The 18,523-nt window shown below is 37.9% G+C and overlaps 2 protein-coding genes across 16 annotated transcripts in view; both read left to right on the forward strand.

Annotated features, from left to right (window-relative positions):
• Positions 1 to 1,933, forward strand: part of KLHL5 (kelch like family member 5) — a 62,455-nt gene extending 60,522 nt beyond the window's left edge. For 9 of the 10 annotated variants that reach the window (XM_072862352.1, XM_072862353.1, XM_072862351.1 and 6 more), the window contains one exon: positions 269 to 1,923. In XM_072862352.1, the coding sequence (XP_072718453.1) occupies positions 269 to 325 (57 nt within the window). In that variant the 3' untranslated portion in view covers positions 326 to 1,923. Of the gene's footprint in view, positions 1 to 268 lie in introns of all 10 variants that reach the window. The other variant, XM_072862361.1, reaches the window with a different exon arrangement.
• A 289-nt stretch (positions 1,934 to 2,222) lies between these two features.
• The window catches only part of WDR19 (WD repeat domain 19), a 49,124-nt gene continuing 32,823 nt past the window's right edge, over positions 2,223 to 18,523 (forward strand). The window contains exons 1-12 of one of the 6 annotated variants that reach the window (XM_072861309.1): positions 2,223 to 2,285; positions 3,789 to 3,880; positions 3,964 to 4,029; positions 6,868 to 7,015; positions 9,838 to 9,953; positions 10,526 to 10,641; positions 11,921 to 12,001; positions 14,263 to 14,375; positions 15,654 to 15,827; positions 17,073 to 17,143; positions 17,883 to 18,055; positions 18,154 to 18,268. In XM_072861309.1, coding sequence (XP_072717410.1) covers positions 3,996 to 4,029; positions 6,868 to 7,015; positions 9,838 to 9,953; positions 10,526 to 10,641; positions 11,921 to 12,001; positions 14,263 to 14,375; positions 15,654 to 15,827; positions 17,073 to 17,143; positions 17,883 to 18,055; positions 18,154 to 18,268 — 1,141 coding nt within the window. In that variant the 5' untranslated portion in view covers positions 2,223 to 2,285; positions 3,789 to 3,880; positions 3,964 to 3,995. Of the gene's footprint in view, positions 2,286 to 2,345; positions 2,929 to 3,788; positions 3,881 to 3,963; positions 4,030 to 6,332; positions 6,446 to 6,867; positions 7,016 to 9,837; positions 9,954 to 10,525; positions 10,642 to 11,920; positions 12,002 to 14,262; positions 14,376 to 15,653; positions 15,828 to 17,072; positions 17,144 to 17,882; positions 18,056 to 18,153; positions 18,269 to 18,523 lie in introns of those variants that run through there. The other 5 variants (XM_072861307.1, XM_072861310.1, XM_072861308.1 and 2 more) reach the window with 5 other exon arrangements.

Consider the following 18,523-nt stretch of genomic DNA (forward strand, 5'->3'; position numbering starts at 1 on the left):
TGGGGCCTTTAGTGGCAGTACTGGTGACGATAACCCATGGCATTATTTGTCCTGCTAAAGAAAAAAAAAAGTGTACCAGAAGAGAGAAACAGTGCTTCTCACTGTTGCATCTAAATGAATCTCACATGATGTCTAGGTGGTGACTGTCTGTATGTACCTTTGTATCCTTAGCCTTGACCCTCTAAATCAGTTTTAGGGGGAAAAAGTACTTAAAGCTGACTGCATTTATCTTAGATTTTTTGTTTGTTTGTTTGTTTTTTGCTTACAGGTTGCACCACTGTGCTTAGGAAGAGCTGGAGCATGTGTTGTGACTGTAAAACTGTAAATTATTTTCTCTATGAAGGTGACATTCTCCTCCATAGACTCAGATGATGTCTTTTTTCCTCAAGCAAACTACCAGTGCACCAATAAACATAAGGTGCAGGATATCTACCACGGTGAAGTGTCTGGTCTCAAGCTAACATGCACATGTTGTTCTTATGGACCAATATTAAGCACTTTTTTAAAAATCATCTTTGTTACCCATATGTTACAAGAATTCTATTTGTAAGAAAATCAGCTGCAACCAGCCAGTTGCCAGCAGAGGACTTCTGCTTAGGAAGTGCTAAGAAATGAGTGAACTCATTAGTGAACTCACTATAATAATAAAATGTTACAGATCCAGGGCCTTGATCCCCCAAACATGCAGAGGAGTGATGCTATAAATGGATATACTTCCACTGATATGATTGAGTCTATCTCTGGGTGAAACAAGTTGTAGGATTGGACCCCATATATTTAATTTGCCTATAATAAACATGTTTGGCTGTAGGTATCTGAGCTATTACAATGCAGGCTGACAAACCAATGCAAACCATTGTAAATGGCAGGTGTAATTCCTACCTTGGAAATGAAGTTGTGTATTTGGTGAATCTTTTGCACTTTTATCATCATTCCTAGTTTAGCAAACTTTTTATTTAACCAAAGCCTTATTTTAAGTATTGTCTTATTATGCTAACAGAAATCTGCTATTTAATAACTTCTGCCAGATTTTTGACATCCAGTGTACTTTTTGGATTTTCAAAGTTTTTACATGAGATGCAGAACATCGTACCTTTTCTCTACTTTGGTTCTTATATTTACTTGCTATTTTTAAGGAAAAATCTATAAGCATGAGTTATTGGAAGAATTCTAAAGTGTGGTTAAAAGTTAACCCATTTGTTTAATATTTGCACTTTGGAATTTTTGAAGCATTCCATTGCATCTAGACTAACTACATTTTTACATGAGGCTTTGCACTAATTTGAAAAGTATAATTTTATAAGATGAAATGAAACGGTTGTCTATCTTTCCAGTAAAGTTACTTCAAAATGTAAAGGTCCTAATCCTGCAAGATGCTTAACAGCCACCATTTAAGCATGTTCAGCATCTTACAGGAGAGTTATGTGTGCCTCGCAGGATTATATTGAATTAGTTACCTTATTTAACAGTTATCTAACTTTTTTCAGATACTTTATAATTTGCCTTTCTTGTGACCTATCCTGTTACACAAATTGCTTTGAACGGTCTGAAGTCTTTTTGTATTTGCTTTTCTGTGCCTTGTTCCTTATGTTTTCAGAACAGTAGGTAATATGTGCGTGTTTGTAATGGAAAATGGGAAGATGTGAGCTCATTGAATGTTTTTCAGAAGTTTGAAGTGTCCAATACCCAAAGTCTTTGTACATTTGTAATTTTAAATGTGTTAATGCTCTCAGCGAACTATTTATTGTTTTAAAAGAAATTACTAAGCAGTGAAACTTTGTGCTAAAACCTGCACTGTTTGCAATTGAATACAGCTAAACTTATATGCAGTGTTGTTGGGTTAGCGCCTTTTTTCTCCAGCTTACATTCCTTTTGTGTACCTGTATCCGCGACTTAACGGCTCTCATTAAGAAATGTTATTTTTACTGCTCCTCTTGTCGGACTTCTGGTTTTAGCAAAACTATCTTTTCCTGTCAGTACTGCAACTCCGCCTCTCTTCTGGAGACCACGGCCTCCACCGACCTCCCGCCCGGCCGCGCCCCGCCGGCGGAGGGAGGGGCCTGTTGCGGCCTGGCGCCTCGGGCGCGCCTCCCCATTGGGTGCGGGGCGGGGCCCCGCCCCCCAGCGGTGATGGCTCCGGCCTTCCTCCGCCTTCCTCCGCCTTCTCCGTCTCCGGGGTGACAGCGACGCCGTGGGCGAGCGGGGTCTGGCTCGCGGAGCGCCGGGGAGGGGGGGCGGCGCATGCGCAGGCGGGCGCTGCGCAGCGAATGGTGGGCGCGATGAAGGTGAGTCTCTTCGGCCGCCGTACGCGCGGGCGGGGGGGGGGGCTGCCGGGGAGCCTCGGCCCCGGGGCGGCGGCGGCGGGGTCGAAGGCGGTCGGTCGGGGCCGTGGTTCCCGCTGCGCGCTGCACGATCCGGGTTGGGGGCGTCGAGCGGGGCCCGCCGCGGGCGGGCGGTGCTTGCGGCCTGGGGAGCGGAGGGGAGCGCGGCGGGAACCGCCCGCTCGTGCCGGCCTCCAGCCAAGCGGGAGCCTGACCGCCGCGGACAGGGCTTCCTCAGGGCAGCCAGGGCCGCTCCCACCGCCCGCCCTCCCCCCGGGAACGAGCCGCGGGAGGCTCAGGCTCCGGCCAGGCTGGTTCTTCCCGCGACAGTTGCCTGAGCTGCCGCTCCGCCTGAAGCCGTTACCGCCGGCCGTCTGGTCTCCTTCCTGCTCTGTCCCGTCTCCTGCCGCTGTGTCGCCGTGCCTTAATGCTGGCCCTGGCAGCGGAGAGAGGTCCGAGAAACCGTCCTCGGGCAACGGTTAAATGATTGGGCTAAAAGGAAAGTTTCCTACTGAAACCACTTACAGGATTTTAGTTTATGCGTTACTGTACAGCGAGAGCATGAACAGCTGGAGCTTGCCTGCACTCCCTAATGATTTTCTTTATGGTTGGTTTATTACAGATCTTATTAAATTTTTTTCAAAATCAAACATAATTGTCAGATGTTCTTTGTGCTTGTGGTGCTCATAATTTAACACTTTTTGTGAGTAAAATGCAAATTCAATGTGAAGAATGCCGCAGTTTACGTTCACCCAGAAGAAGGAATGGGGGACCTTTGGCAAAGACTTGAGTAAGCCTGCCAGGTATTTGGTGGACACTAGATGTTGGTGTTACATCTGATGACGTAGGAAGGAAAAAGTCATGATAGCAAGCTGTGAAACAAAGTCGTGGGCTTTATCTTACACCCAAGTTACAGAAAACTCTGTGCAGGTAGTAGGCAAGGGAAAGGAATTAGAGACATTTTCTAGTTGGAAGTCAGAATTTCTTTTTACAGTTGAGTAGCTTTGAGGTCTTACCTTTTAAGACACAACTACTCAGGACAAAATAGTTACATATCTTTAAAAGCATAGGTGTTGAACCTTTTGTGTTTTACACAGGAAGGATGCTTTCTGGTCCCAGCCTTTTCCATGAAATTTAGAGAACTAAGCGTTCTGGTCTTTGGACATGAAGGGGAGAGTCTCATGCCATTTTTTTATTTCAGTAACTCTGTAAGAGAAAAAATAGTTGTGATAGAGTCACAGTAGTTATCAATGCAGACACCCAGCACCAGAAACTTCAATTTTTCCAGCACAAACCAAAAGATTTTTCTGTGGAATTTTTGTACTTTGGTGCATTAGAATCACCCAGAAGGGTGGGGTTTTTTTCCCTCCACAGTACTCACAGTTGCTGACTTGTTAGGAAGTTGTTTGTTGTTATATGCTTATGATGTTAAGATATGTAATTTCCCCACCTTTTTTTGTCTCCCAGCAAGTATTCTGTCTACTAGAAAAAGCTTGGTCTGGTTCCCCTGTGCAGTTTGCTTGGCAGAAAACCTTGGGAAATTTCCTTGCTGTAACAGGGTAAGATTACAAATATTTATTGCATTTGTTCATAGAAATCACTGATGAAGAAAGGGAATTATTCCATATGTTAATCTTTTTAGAGGTGATCGTGCTGTGAAAATTTTTGATCGTCATGGTCAGAAGAGAAATGAAATCAGCTTACCAGGGTAGGTACTAAGATGGGTTTAAATTGTTTTCTTTGTTTTTTTCTTTAAAAATGCTTCTCTTCTGGAGAGGTGCTTATACAATGTGAGAACTTTGTAGGAAGAGATACTATCTCTAGTAAACATACCTGGAAAAGAAGACAAACTGCTGAGCATGTATGGAATCTGAGACAATAAAAGCCGAACTCATAGTAAGCTGTCAAGGATAGTCAGAAAAATATATTCTCCTAACAAAAGCACTCCTTATTAGTAATGAACTCAATTTACTTCATTACAATGTTAGGAAAAAATCTATCATATTAAGAAAGAAGGTAATGAGGTTGTATACAATATATCCGCGTCATGCTGATTGTGACTGCATTCTTGCTGCTGTCAGTTTTCTAGTAATTTGTTATCATAGCCTTACTGAGGAAAGATAATCCTTTTGGTTTAGTGCTTTTGCTTATGTCACTGGCATAATGTATATATTGGCATTTTTACTTTCGATCAAGAGTGTACTTCTGAAGTGAATCTCACTGCTTTTCCTTCTTACCACACTTTGGTTCACATCAGAGAGTGGCGTTGGAGTGCACGAACTGGATTCCCTTCAGACGAAATGTAAAAAGTGGTGTACTTTGGAAGATGCAGTCTAACTGCTAAAAGGCAATCAGTCCATAGGAATAGGCTAGCTATGGCCCAGAGGAAACCTCTCTAGGTGCAAACGCTGTGACATCCGGTCGTCACACCATTTTGCTCTATAAATCTACTTTTATTGGGCACCGTTACTACCTGATGTAGCAATAGTTTCATTTGTGTACTCCTCATTTCTTTGTAGTATTTTACCTGCTCTTAGCTTAAGTATTCATGCAAATTCCTGATTTTTTATTTTTTTTCTAACAACCTGATTCATTTTGATTAAGGTAGAGTCCTTAGTCAAGGCAAAACTCCCACTAAGGCTTTAAATCTGAAGCCTCTAATCTAGAAGTCTAACTTTCATTTCTAGAATGTTGCTTACATATCCCTGTATCATTGGTAGATATGAGCCAGAATCACTTAGCTCCCCAAGAACTCTCTAGAAATCCAGTTTTTGTGGTTCATGGTAGTTGCCGCCTTGCACCAAAACAAGAGATGCAGTTCTCATTGTCTTTACCAGACTTGCTTGTATCTTACTGACCATCGCACCTTGCTGTCTTGTTTCAAAATCCTGTTCTGGTTAGGTGCCATGCATAATGTGGGCTGGCTATTTCAGTGTCATTTGCTTGGTAGTATCCATGGCCCAGCTCATTCTGCGCTGTATTTTGCACAATGTAGGATAAATGCTCATTCTTTCCAGCAAACTGCCAAAAGTGAGGAAAGCTGTGTGGAGTCAGTGGTGAACTCTGAGAAGTGCTTGTGTTGGACTGGGGATCCTCTGTTATCATGTGGGTTGGTGGTGAAGGGGTGTCTGCCTCACTGATGGGCACTGATAGCACTATCTTATTGATGGACAGATGTGACCCTTTCCTTCAGGGAAACATGTAACATCTAAACCAATTTTAAAATTATGTTGTGTTCTCATGGCAAGGCAAAGAGGAGAAAAAACTTGTATAATAACCACATATCCTAAAGACTTGTCGAAATAATTAACATCTGCTTATGGTAGTTTGAATAGTACTGAGTTTTCGAGGCCCACCAGCAAGTCTTCTACCTAGGTTAGGTAGTTCTTTTGAATTCTTATTTCCAACCTTTTGCTGTGATTGAAGAATAAATTCTAATTATTACTATTAGAAGAAAATTCAATTTTTGTGATACACAATTTAAACAGAAACAACTGTGCTTGTATGGAGGTTCTCCCCCTCAGGCCAAACTTTGCTGCTTTATTTGTTGATTAACTGTTAACCAACTGCAATTGTTAACTGCTAGACCTCTCCTTGCATAAGAACAGAGTTCAGAGTGTCAAATATTCTCTGCTATAATAGTTGATGTTATAAGCATCTTCTTACCATTATGTTGATATAATTTGTTTTGTTTACTACTTTTCAATCTGTGTTTTTCCCTGTTTTTTTCTTTTTGTCCTTGTTATTCCTGCTTTGATGTTCTGATTGTCTGTTAAGTATTCAGGGGTGTGCTTTGGGAGTAGGCCATACTTATTCTCTAGAATAAACTGCTAAGGTTCTAAAAAGAAAGATAGGAGAAACTGGAACTGAAGGCTTACTGAATTAGTTTACAGCAATGTATGTTTCAGTAGGACAGTTTTGAAATCGCTTATATTAGGAGTTTTCATTTGAGTGGTAGCGAGAGTGAAATTCTTCAGAGAGATACCTTTTTAACCTGAAACTATCAAATTACTTATCTAGAAAGAGAAGAGTGCTGTCAGATGGCATAGATTCTTAGTCTGCAGTATATGGTGCTTTAAATATGTGTTGTAAACAACACTTTCCAGTTCACTGGAGACTTGTGGGTAAGTCTGCTGTCCTCTTCATTCTGGGAACTATTTGCAAGTAGAGGTTTTCCTGCTTCTGCATAGGCTTCTTGTCCAAGTTCGTTATGCTTGTTGAACTATGAGAAAAATAATCCCAACACTGAATAGCCTCTAACAAAATAGAAGCTTACAGGGGGTTTTCACTGTCTCTTGAAAGTTAAGGTGGCAGTATTTCAAGTACTAGAATGTAGGTAGCAGTCTCTTTTTTATGACCTTCCTTTCAGCCTCTGTCATTTCGATGAGATTTGAGTAAGGGTGTGGTTGCTATAAAAGTACACTTTACAGGTGAATCTGCAATCTGTCATGGGTTTGCTTGGGAAGGAAAAGGAAGGACAGGGACTTCAACTGAATAATTCTGGTGGTTTCTGTACACTCACAAACATATTTTACCATTATTAAAGTCTTCTGTTTTTTTTTCTTCAGTAACTGTGTTACTATGGACTGGGATAAGGATGGAGATACTTTAGCAATAATCACAGACAAATCTAGTGCCATATTTCTGTGGGATGCGAACACAAACAAAACAAGCCAAGTAGACAGTGGCATGAGGTAAGAAAGGCTTTTTTTTTTTTCAAGTGTGTATTTGAAGACTCGGACCACTGTGGCTTGTTGATGTAGAGCATGTATTGCAAAGATCATCTTTTTATTGGAGTCCTCATAGCACATATACTGTTAGATTAATATGCTACAGTTTGTTGCTAAATTCTTTTTGGTATGATTTGCTGGTTTTGAAGTGTTTGTTGTGGGTGGGGATTTTGGGGTTGGTAAGGGTTTTGTTTCTTTTTTAATTGTCAACACTGCCAAAGTCCACAGGGAGCTTCTCTTCAATGTTTCCACTTTGTGGTGGCAACAAGGATGGGTGAATTTTTTGTCTATCTGCACTGGCTACACTTTCTCCAAAGTATTTCACACAAGTAAAAGGGAGCTTAAAAGTAAGGGAGGTGATTTTAGTGGTACTAGGATTTTTTCCCCTTAGATTTGTAAGGGGACTAAAATGCTATTCACAAAGCAGACTGGTTTAGGATGGGAGGAGATATCTAAGGCAATCCTACTCTAAGGTTCAAATCCCTGCCTTTCCGAATTTGGCCACGGACTTAAAACTCTCCTGAGGCCGACATAACAATCAAGCATTGGGTTAACAAATAAGCTTGGTTTAACAATTAAACTTTTAGCTTCTTTGAATCTATTCCACTGAACTACTGCACTTTACATAAACATTCTGTCTGTAGCAAAGGGAGTGGAAATGAATCTGTCCCATGTTTGTTAGGGCACTCACCTGAGCAGAGAAACAGCTAATTTTGGATACTGCTGCTATTTTATTTACTTGAGCTGAGACAAACATTCCTTCTGATTTAACCCTTCATTTCTAAATTTCCTTTGTGTATGCTTTGGGGGTTTTTTTGGTGTTTTGTTTTTGTTTTTTAGGTAGTCAAGATACCAAAATTGGAGTGTTTTATCCATTAAATAGAAAAAATTCAGTTCAGCTGGAAAAATTAGGGGGTGGGGGTTATGCTGGTTTCTATGAGGGTGTTTTTTTTCCAGATTTAGGTTGAAAATTCCATGTCTGGAATATGGAAATATTCCATATTTCCATTAAGATGTATACTTGTGCTTTGTAAAATTCATTTGGAATATTGGATATTTGATTGTGGGATATTTCCATATGTTACAGCCTGGTATCCTATATGTGTACATTGAAACTAAACTTAAACTGTACTGAAACAAAAAAAAACCTTCTATATAATTTATTCCAATCCTGAAAAAGTAAACGAATTGCCACATTGCAGAAAATACACAGTTATTATAAAATATACAGTGATTATAAAATGCACAGTGAAATACCTATACATGATTTAAAGAAGTTATGTTTTGAAGATTGTCGGTAGAAAGTTGTCACGTTAGAAAACAGTTTCAAAACAAGCAAATGATTGTACATACAAGTGAGAAATTTAAAGTGATTACTTCTTCCTACTGTCTAATTAATTATATGTAGCATTATATAGGCATCTTGTTTAGGTATTTGTGGATTACTCAGTTATTTCTTAGTCGTTACATTTTTGTCATTATTTATTAATTATTATATATTATCAACAATATGCCTTCTTAGCACAGATGTTATAATGATTATTGTTTATAAGCTTATTTTCTGGTGGAATACATCAACTTTCGCATTAAAAATTTTTTTTTTTTTAAAGTTTTCGCAGGTACAGGGTTGGGTTTTTTTGATAGGTCAGTTTTAAACTATAGCTATTTATATAATCAAAGCAATTTATGAAGATTTATCTACACATTATATTGTGTGAAGGAATAGACCATAGTGTACCTCCTTTTCATGTGTGAACAAATATTATTCTGGGGGAAAAGTAACTTGCCAGTATGCAAGCAAAAAAGACCATAGAAGGTACTTAGCAGAATGGAGTATGCGGTTGTTGCAGTTCCTTCATGATCTTTCTCTCTACCATCTGAGGTAAATTGCTTACTGGAGGCAATCTCAGCAGAACAGTATATATCAATTTAAGTGCCTAATCCTTCTTTTGTCACAGTGTTATTGCTTAAGGAGAATGAGTGCTAAGATATATAAATGGTGTGATAGTCAGGCTTTTCTGGTATCCTTCTCTTTTTGAAATTAGAAAAGCACAAACAAAACCCCTTACATACAACCCAAATATATATTGGAGGTCATTTCACGTTTCAATTAATATCTGAAATTTGTTTCAAATTTGTATTGCACGTTTACAGTAAAATTTAAAAAGATGGGAGAGGCATTGATGGAAATAACTGCACTAATTAGAAAATGCTGATTAAAATTGTTTTGCTTAAGAGGCTTTTTTGTTTTTAAATGCAATGTATAATATTTATCTGTGTACCCTTAAATATACACCAAAATAGGCCTTGCTGTATCTGAAACATCAAGTTAAAGTGGCTCTTTCTAACTTTCTTATTACATTGACTAGAACTAGACCTATTCACTTGGAGTTGGCTGAATTCATAGGCTTATTGAAGTACAAAAAAACAATGCAGAAAGTGACTGGAAAATTTCAGGTACCTTCATGGTATCTTTGAGTGTTTTTTAAAGCTGTGTGTTTGGCCAAATTACCCATTATTCCATCCCAGACTGTTGATGCTTACAGACAGATTTCTATTTGTACAAGTCTTACTACATTACCTCATACAACTTTTTATTACTTTGACTATTTCGTGCACACTTAAATAATTCTGATACTTGTTGTAGATAACATTTGCTTAATTTAAAAATTCTGCTTGATCTGTGTGATTTCATAGAACTTCAAAACAAATATGCAAAATGTTTTTATATGTAAGCACATGAAAGGAATCTCTGCTATACAAAGTAAAATTTTTCTTTATTTTAGGGATGCAATGTCTTTCTTATTATGGTCTCGAGTTGGAACTTTGCTTGCTGTTGGAACAACAAAGGGAAACTTACTTATATATAACCGTCAGACTTCTCGCAAGATTCCTGTTCTTGGTATGCGTTGGTTTGAAACTAAGCTTGCACATGTGAAAGTGGAATTTTGCTAATATACTTAGATTCCTTTTTAGTTCCATATATGAACATGCAAGTCAAAAATGTGCTCATACTCAGCTTGCACCTTCTGTTTTGTGGTACTTTTTAAAAGAGGTTTTTTTATAGTATAGTAAGTTAAAAATATATATACACATACCTGATATTGCCTCATGGGAGACTTGTGTTATCTTTCTTGCAAATGATTTGTGTGGTTGTTCTTGTTGCTAAGGTACTTTTTTCTTACCTGCCTAAGAGTACCTCTGGGCAGAAAGGTTGATATAGCACAGTCCCCAGAAATTTGATGCAAAGAAGTGGAAGAACAGGGGCTGTGCAAGTGCCTATAAGGTCAAAAGACTTCCATCTGGGAGTAGAATATTTTAAAATAAAAAAGACTCTTGAATTTGTACTTGCTCTGGTAAGTTGTTTCACATTCTGACAACCTGTGCTTGAGTGGCCAAAGAGAGCATATTTCCATCCCAGATTTTTTTTGTGGTTGTGTTAATTTGTGTTGTATAGGTTTCTTTCTTTTTCAGGTAAGCACACTAAGCGGATTACTTGTGGTTGTTGGAGTACTGAAAACCTTCTGGCTCTAGGCGGTGAAGACAAAATGATTACTATAAGCAATCAGGAAGGGGATACTATAAGACAGGTAGTATTTATAACCCCCATTTGATTTTAAGGCGTAAATGAATACTTCTGGTTCCTGGGAAAGCTGGGACCTATGGGAGCTTATGCCTTTTCAGTCCCACTCCATTCAAGGACAAGGAGCCTTTGGGAAACCTCATGTAGGATGAGGGCATATCTAAACATCTGAGCCTCTGTGTTATGCAACATGATTTATGATATTAGGGTCTCTGCAATTCTGCTGTGGTCCTGCCTAAACATGCTTCTCTCATCTTTGATCGTGATCTGTATCTGTTACAACAGGATCCTATGAGTGCAGTCTTAGGTTGACATCCCCAGTAGCAGCACAGAACAGCTCTCACATGACTGTTTATAAGGTCTTTAGGAAGTACTTTTAGTGTTGGTTTTGCTTTAGATTGGGTAAACAAAGATCTTGCCTCTGATGTGCAAGGGTTACTCCTAGGCTGGACCTCCCTTGCTTTGTAGAGAGGCTGATTCCAGTGCTTCCTCCAAGTACACTCCGATTCTCTAATCAAGCATTCTGTTTGTTTACATACACCACAGTCCTTCCGAGCAATGACAGTTGCTGCATAATGGGCAAATGAATATAATTCACTTTTTTAACTTTAATGAACTCAAGATTTTCAGAGACAAATTTTTCATAGTTCTTTCCATATGCTTCCATCTTTATGTCTGAAGATCACAATTGGAGAAGAATACCCTAATAAGTTTATTAGGGTATGTCTGTGCTTTAAACTAGCTGGCTTAGGTAGTAGAAGCAGTGTAGCTGAGACAGCAGAGACCTAAGCAAGGCTTGCTTATGAGGTTTTGTAATCTCATATTGACTACAAAAGCAACTAGATTGCTCTCACTACCTAAACCAGATCAGGTATGTCCATATTAAAATGCTTTGTAAATATTTCACCTGTATGCCTTATTCTTGGTCTTCCTTCTTTGAATTTGCATTGGAGTGACTTTGTTTATACTGCTTCAGTTAGTACTGCCTGTATAATATCATCTTGCAAGTCGTCTTCCTCATCTGGATCTTTCCTTCTCTATTTGGATTTGTATTTCTGTTTCCTAGATATTTTTTCATTATATTCCGTTATAACATGTCATTATGATCCCAACTAAGGTCATGTTTTCTCCAACTTTTTTCTTAGTTTTGGTACTAGATGCAATAGCAACTCTATCTATCTATCCCTAACACTAAAATGTACAGGGCAGGAATAATGCAATTATTTATCATCAGTATTTGCTATACATTAACTGTTGATTTCTCAGTCTGAACTTCTTTCTTGCAGACCTCAGTGAGCTCAGATCCCAGTGATATGCAGTTCTCAGTTATGAAGACTGATGAAAGAATATCAACCAGGGAAAGCACAGTAAGAAGTCAATACAAAATACTGCAAAAAGTGTTAATCTGATGTTTCAAGGTTTCTGCTGGCAACCAGTATGGGCCAGGAAGCCATTTGTTCCTCCTTGACTTGAAATTTGGTGTTGAAGATTTTTATTTTTTTTTCTTTCCCAAAACTTTCATTTAAAGTAAAGGCATACCCCTTTGTTCATTAAGGATGTGTTCATGAAAAGTACAGTGGTTAGCAATATGACAGAGCAGTTTTGCAGTGGTAGTTAACATAATAGATGGAGATGTGTGCAGGGGCTTAAATACATACAATATAAATATAGAACAGTATACACAATGTGGCAAATGGAAATGGAGCAGGATTGTCAAAATTGCAGAGATGCTGCCTTTCAGAGGGCAGATTTTCAGCTGTCAGTTTTGGGAACAGATGACTGCTCTCTAGGTTTTCATCTTATGCAAACCTCAGCATCAATGAGATTAAAAGCCCTGGTGTCAGTCTTCTGGTGTGAGCATTATCCTGTCACTGTCTAAATGGCTACAGTTTCATTGTCTTCATCATCTTTCTTGAATGAATCAAAGTCCATCAGGTCGGTCCATGGTGAAGTACAAAAAAATGGAGTAATGATAACTCTCAGCAGTGCATATTATTAAATGATCAGCAATGAAATACCAAGACAAGACATAGAAAATCCATGGATAGAAAGGTGATACGGTGTTGGAATTTGTCCAGATCTATACACTTATACAAGATAATTAAATTCTCACAGTCAGATTTAATCTGTGGAGTATAGGTGTCAAGAAAGAATTTTTCTCCATGTTTACACTGACAAGGACCTGTAGATGTTTTTTGCCTCTCTGCATGGAGTGAAATGTTTTCTGCTTCTTAGGGAAATTTAATTAACAGATATTTTGAAAATGCAGGAACTGAGGACTTCAGCCTTGATTTCTTCTGCTGCTTCTTGGGGCATGCAATAGCCTAGGCTTTACAGGTTTTTTATTACAGCTCTCAAGTTTGCTGTAAAATGTTAGGGAACATTCTGTAATTCTGTAGTTCTTGGTGTTTGTGCTTGGATGGTCTGTCAGCAGCTCTAAACCACGTAGCATTTATTGTCTAGGTTTCTGTTGCGGGGGGGCTTTGGCTTGATAACGATCACTTCCAGGCTGTTAGTTATGACATCAGAAAAAAAAAAAACCCTGCAAGTTGGATCAAAGTAAGTAGTACTAGAGTTAACATCTTGCCCTGCAACATAAAATAATTCCTGTAATTTCTTAGAAGAGTTTAAGAAATAGTATTTCTTAAATAATTCATCATTTAGCTGCAATGGAATTATAAGCAAACTGTTTTAAAAGGCAGAAAACATACTTTTTATATTTGGCGTAACTTTAGGAATTATAAGTCAGAATTTGAGTTTGTAATTCTGGATTAATGGATTTTTACGTCAACATATGCCTTTTTTTCTCAGTTTGAAAGCACCAGCTTTGTATTTCATTCTTCCAGCTCTTATTTTAGGAATAAAGCATTGTCTCCTTTTTAGACAAGGAGAGCTGGAACAGAAGTTAATGTAAAGTAAAGTTGTAAATAGCCCTTCAAAGTATCTTTGTCAAAGAATAAGATGAAACAAGCTGCTTCTCCTTGCTTTTTCTAAAATGAGTGTTTTACTCTTGCCTGAGAGTAACAAAAATAATCTTTAAAAAAACCCCAAAGTTCAACCTGTCTTACACTATGAAGTCCAACATCTCTATGGGATTCATCAAATAAAATGCACTCACCTAGACTGATACCAAACTGTAAATATTGCATGTTGAATACACACTGAACAGGCTGTTTCTTTTGGAATTGTCTTTCTATCTTTGAAATCTCAGCAAGTTACTTGAGATAGAAGTGTTGTGATAGTCTTCCCGTCAACCTCCCAGATAAAAATTCTGTGGATAAAAAAACACATCGTAGTTCAAGTGAGGGTAGTCCAACAGGATAACTCCGTATGACCTGCTGTCTTTTCCTCTGAGGAACTGGAGCTGACTTAATGCTTCTGTGGGGAAAAGTCTTGAATTTGAGATGTGTGTTCTGCTGGGCTTGCATTTAGATCTGTGAACCACTGGCTCACAAGGGGAATATCCTGCAAATCTCTTCCACTGTTGATAAAGATTCAGAATTCAGATCCATGGTATTCTTAAGGATTATCGAAAGTCCTAAATCTCATCTTTTAGTGAAGATGTAGGGCCTTATTTTAAAGTGATGCCATTCTTATCAAGTTAATTTTTCTTTTCATTCATTGGCAGGTGAGTGTAGTGGTCGGCAAGAAGACTCTCTTTCTTTTTAATTTGAATGATCCTGATAACCCAATTGATCTGAAATTCCAGCAGCCTTATGGCAGTATTGTAACCTACAGATGGTGAGCAGAACTTTCTTAAAGAAATATTCTAGTATTAACAACCTGAAGATTTTCCCAGTGGTTCTGATAAATGCTGGAAATGAAATAATATATCCCTTGCTTACGCTGGATTTTTCTTGGATGTGTTGTAGCCTTTTTAATAATTCTTTTCCAAACACGAAGTCTACATTTTGTAATTGTTTTACTTGACAATTCAATGGCTATAAAAGCAGTATTTTCAAATATAATCACTGTTGGTATGCTCAGCTTTAGAACGCTCATACTGTTGCTGTCCTGACAGTAGATTAAACTGAGGGTTTTATAGGTTGTTTTCTGTTTGGATGAGTAACTGATGAAAGAGCTAGGGGAGGAGTTGTATCTTTCAGCTAGTTTGTTGGTTTACAAAGTCGTGGAAAGTTCTTGTAGCCTCCCTGCTATGCAATCCAATTGGTAATGTTCCTTTGAAGAAATCACAAGCTAGAGGTTTCAACTCTGTACCCAAAAAGTAGCTGTACTGTTTCTATATCTTTGAATCATGACACCGTGCCTTTTAATGCCTGGTCAGTCAATGTGGAATTGACATTTATCCCTTTACACTATAACTGTGTAAGAAACCCTATAGCTATATGCTTCTTAATTTATGGCCACAGGTCTAACAAGGCATACCTGGGCTGTTTCCCTTGCAATGATTTTTTTTCAACTAAGCTGATGAGATATTGTTTGAATTCATCCTTACGTGCTGTAACTATTTCTGCCTTAACCTCATTATTTCTACTTGAGACTATGAAAAGTAAACAGATTACCTATTCACAAATACGAATTGTAGCTTTGGTACTTCCACCGTGTTTGCAGTAGTATGCCCTAAGGGCACAGTGACTGGCATTACTATTTTTAGCATAGCTTCGATGGGACCAAGTCAGCCATAACCTTGAAATGGAAGTTTCCATCTTTCGCCATGCTTATTCCAGTGACGATACCAGCGGTCTTTCTCCTGGCATCACTGCCATGTATGCAGCTTGTTGAAAGTAAAGTGGCATTATAGAATGTAGAAGAGAGAATAAAGACGACTTATGAGTTAACTCTGGGCACACACATGGTTTTGTCCTTTAAGAATCTTCAGTTGTTTTTCCCTTAATCTATTTTATACTATATTGTTCTACATTATATATATAAATTCCCATAATTTGAGTATTTTTCCCATTAAAGGGAGGCATTGACAGTTACCCCAGTAGTCTGAAAGAATATGCATTTTGCATATTGCATAAATGGATCTCTTAATGGTTGTTTTTTTTGTAACAGGTATGGTGATGGCTACATTATGATTGGTTTCTCACGAGGGTATTTTGTAGTCATTTCTACACACATTCGTGAGATAGGTCAAGAAATCTTTCAAGCTCATAATCATAAGGATAATCTAAGTAGCATTGCTATATCACAGTCATTAAACAAAGCTGCATCATGTGGAGACAATTGGTAAGTGGTAGTTTTATACATAAAGAATGGAATTCATCTCACATAACTGTAGCTGTTAAGCGTTAAAGCTAGGCTCCCTAAGGCTTCTAGGCTCCCTAAGGCTTCAAGGCTCCCTAAGAAGTCAGTGCAGAGAAGGTGAGATGAATTCCTCTGTGGAACTGCCTCTCTGCATAAAGTTAGGAGAAGCTAATTTTGACCAAAATCTCTGCAATTGTAATTAACTTTATTGTAATTAATTGTAAAAAAAAAAAAATAAAATTAAACTTTAGTGTGGATTATTCCTTTTTTTTCTTTCTTTTTCTATGTTACTCGGCTACAAAAATGTCCGAATTTCTTTACTATGATTTATTGATTGGACCTAAACATCTGCTTAGCAATAGGAGAACAGTTCATTTAAAGCTATACTGAGTATGCTGATATCCTGATATCCTCCTCGCTGGTGTTTGGTCTTACCTGCAATCTAGACAAAAGTATAAATGTGTAAGCAGTTAAGGAAAAAAATAGTTAAAGAGACTGGAGTTTTTCCAAAATATGTTGTGCATATGGTAGAATATCTTCTTTAGCTCCTCATCTGCTACTCCCTGATTCTGTGATATCTGAACTCTTCAGCAAAAAAGAAGCTGAGTGATGGTAGGAGTCAGACTGTTCTGTCTGTCCTCAGTTCTGTGTATGACCTTAACAGACTGCTTGCACATCAAGAGTGCTATAACTATGAGCAAAACATGGTGCAACTTCAAGCACTTCAGCTATTGTACAATTATTAAGTATTATTTTATTATTACAAGTATTATTTCTTTAAGGGGTTCTTAGCATATTTTGAGTAACATGACAGCATAAGTAAACTCTCAGTCTGTCCCTTTTTATGTGAAGCAGGATTGAAAGCTAGTTTTTTGCGTCTGTGTTTCAAGCACTGTTTGTCCATCAGGGATGTGTTTTTAACATAACCTGTACTGTAACAGGTCAAAAGGAAATAATAGTGTGTGTTTCCCACCCCTGAGTTCTTTTGAATTGGTTTTGTGCCTTTTCCTCAAATTTTAACTCTGAGCAAATCTTTTTGTACAGTGATAGTGATACACTATTTAGAGAGGTGGATAACAACGAGTGTGTGCTGCTCTTTAGGAAATGGAAGACATTTTGCATTTGCGCTCTATTTTTTGCTTCATTAGGCTGTCTGGGTTGGGTTTCTTCCAGTTCATGATGACTGAAATTTATATTAGTGAGAATGACTGTTTATTTTTGTTTTAGCATTAAAATCCATGATCTGTCGGACCTGAGAGAAATGTATGCCATAATAAACTTGGATGATGAAAACAAAGGTATGTTAACAGTCTCCATGAGGACAGAAATTTTTACAAATGAAGTAAACCAGAATTTTGATGGTGACTCTCTTTACATGAGTGAAGGTACTGTTGTTGGAAAAACTGTGTAAATATAGAATTTATCATAAATTCCTTCTTTCCCAACTTGTACTTATTAGGTGACCCATAGCAAAATGGGAACATATTTTATTTTATCTGTTCAAAGTATAGAGAAGTACAGCTCTCACAATATTTGATCAGTTTTGTTTTTTTGAATCTGTAATACAGTATATTCAGATTACTAAAATAATATACTTAGCTGGTTTCTGCTTCTTTCCCTGTTTTTTTTGGTGGGTATTTTTGTGCTTTTCAGCATCTCTTGTACTGACATTTGATACTTAATCTGTTCTCATCCTGATATACAGGATTTGTGCCTGTGGCTTGAACATTGTTACAAGACTATGCTCTTGGGTAATGAGTTACCATCATTATCTCCTCTTGTAGTGTCTGTAAATGCTTCAGTTACTGTCAAGTTTTCAGTCTTAGGAAAATGCTAAATTAGTAAATTATGGGTTTGGTTTGAGTGATTCCAGTTAATCTTGGAATTATATTAATTGGTTATGTTTGAGTATATTAGTACATATATTCCTAGGTATGAGTTCCTACCATTTTCACGTTTTAAAGCAAAATAATTGTTTCTTGGTTTCAGTAGTTAAGGAAAGGAATTTTTTTTTGCAAAAACTTGTGAATTTTTTAGGTGTAGGTCAGCTGGCTTGGACAGATGATGGACAGTTGTTGGCAGTATCTACACGAAGAGGATCCCTCCATGTTTTCTTGACAAAGCTTCCAATCCTTGGAGATGCTTGCAGTACACGGATTGCATACCTCACTTCTCTTCTTGAAGTTACTGTAGCCAATCATGTGGAGAGAGTATGATAACCTCTTCCTTTTAAACTTCATTTAGATATAAGTAAAGTAAGTATTAATAGTGGATGAAAAATGTTTTATTTTGTTTTGTTTTCTTACAGGAGCCACCAGTCACAGTCTCTGTTGAAGTAGAGCCCAGTTTTGTTGCTATTGGTGTTTATCATTTGGCTGTAGGAATGAACAATCGGGCTTGGTTTTATGCACTTGGAGAGAATAGTAAGCATAAATTTAGTTCTCTTAAAACTACTGCATCATCGTCTTATTTTATTCGGTATTGTGTTCAGCAGTTCTGGACATTCCACATTTTACAATAACAACTTGAATTGCCATATGGTCCTGTTAGGACCGGATAATGATCTTCACAAACTGAAGCAGTTATGACAAGGCATTGTAAATAAGAGAAATAAAACTTCAGGTTCAAGGTGTTGGTAATTAAATGTAGAATGTTTCTTTTTTTGGTTTTTTTTTCAG

The sequence above is a fragment of the Ciconia boyciana genome, chromosome 5, assembly GCF_034638445.1.
Source record: "Ciconia boyciana chromosome 5, ASM3463844v1, whole genome shotgun sequence".
In the NCBI taxonomy this organism is placed as follows: Eukaryota; Metazoa; Chordata; class Aves; order Ciconiiformes; family Ciconiidae; genus Ciconia; species Ciconia boyciana.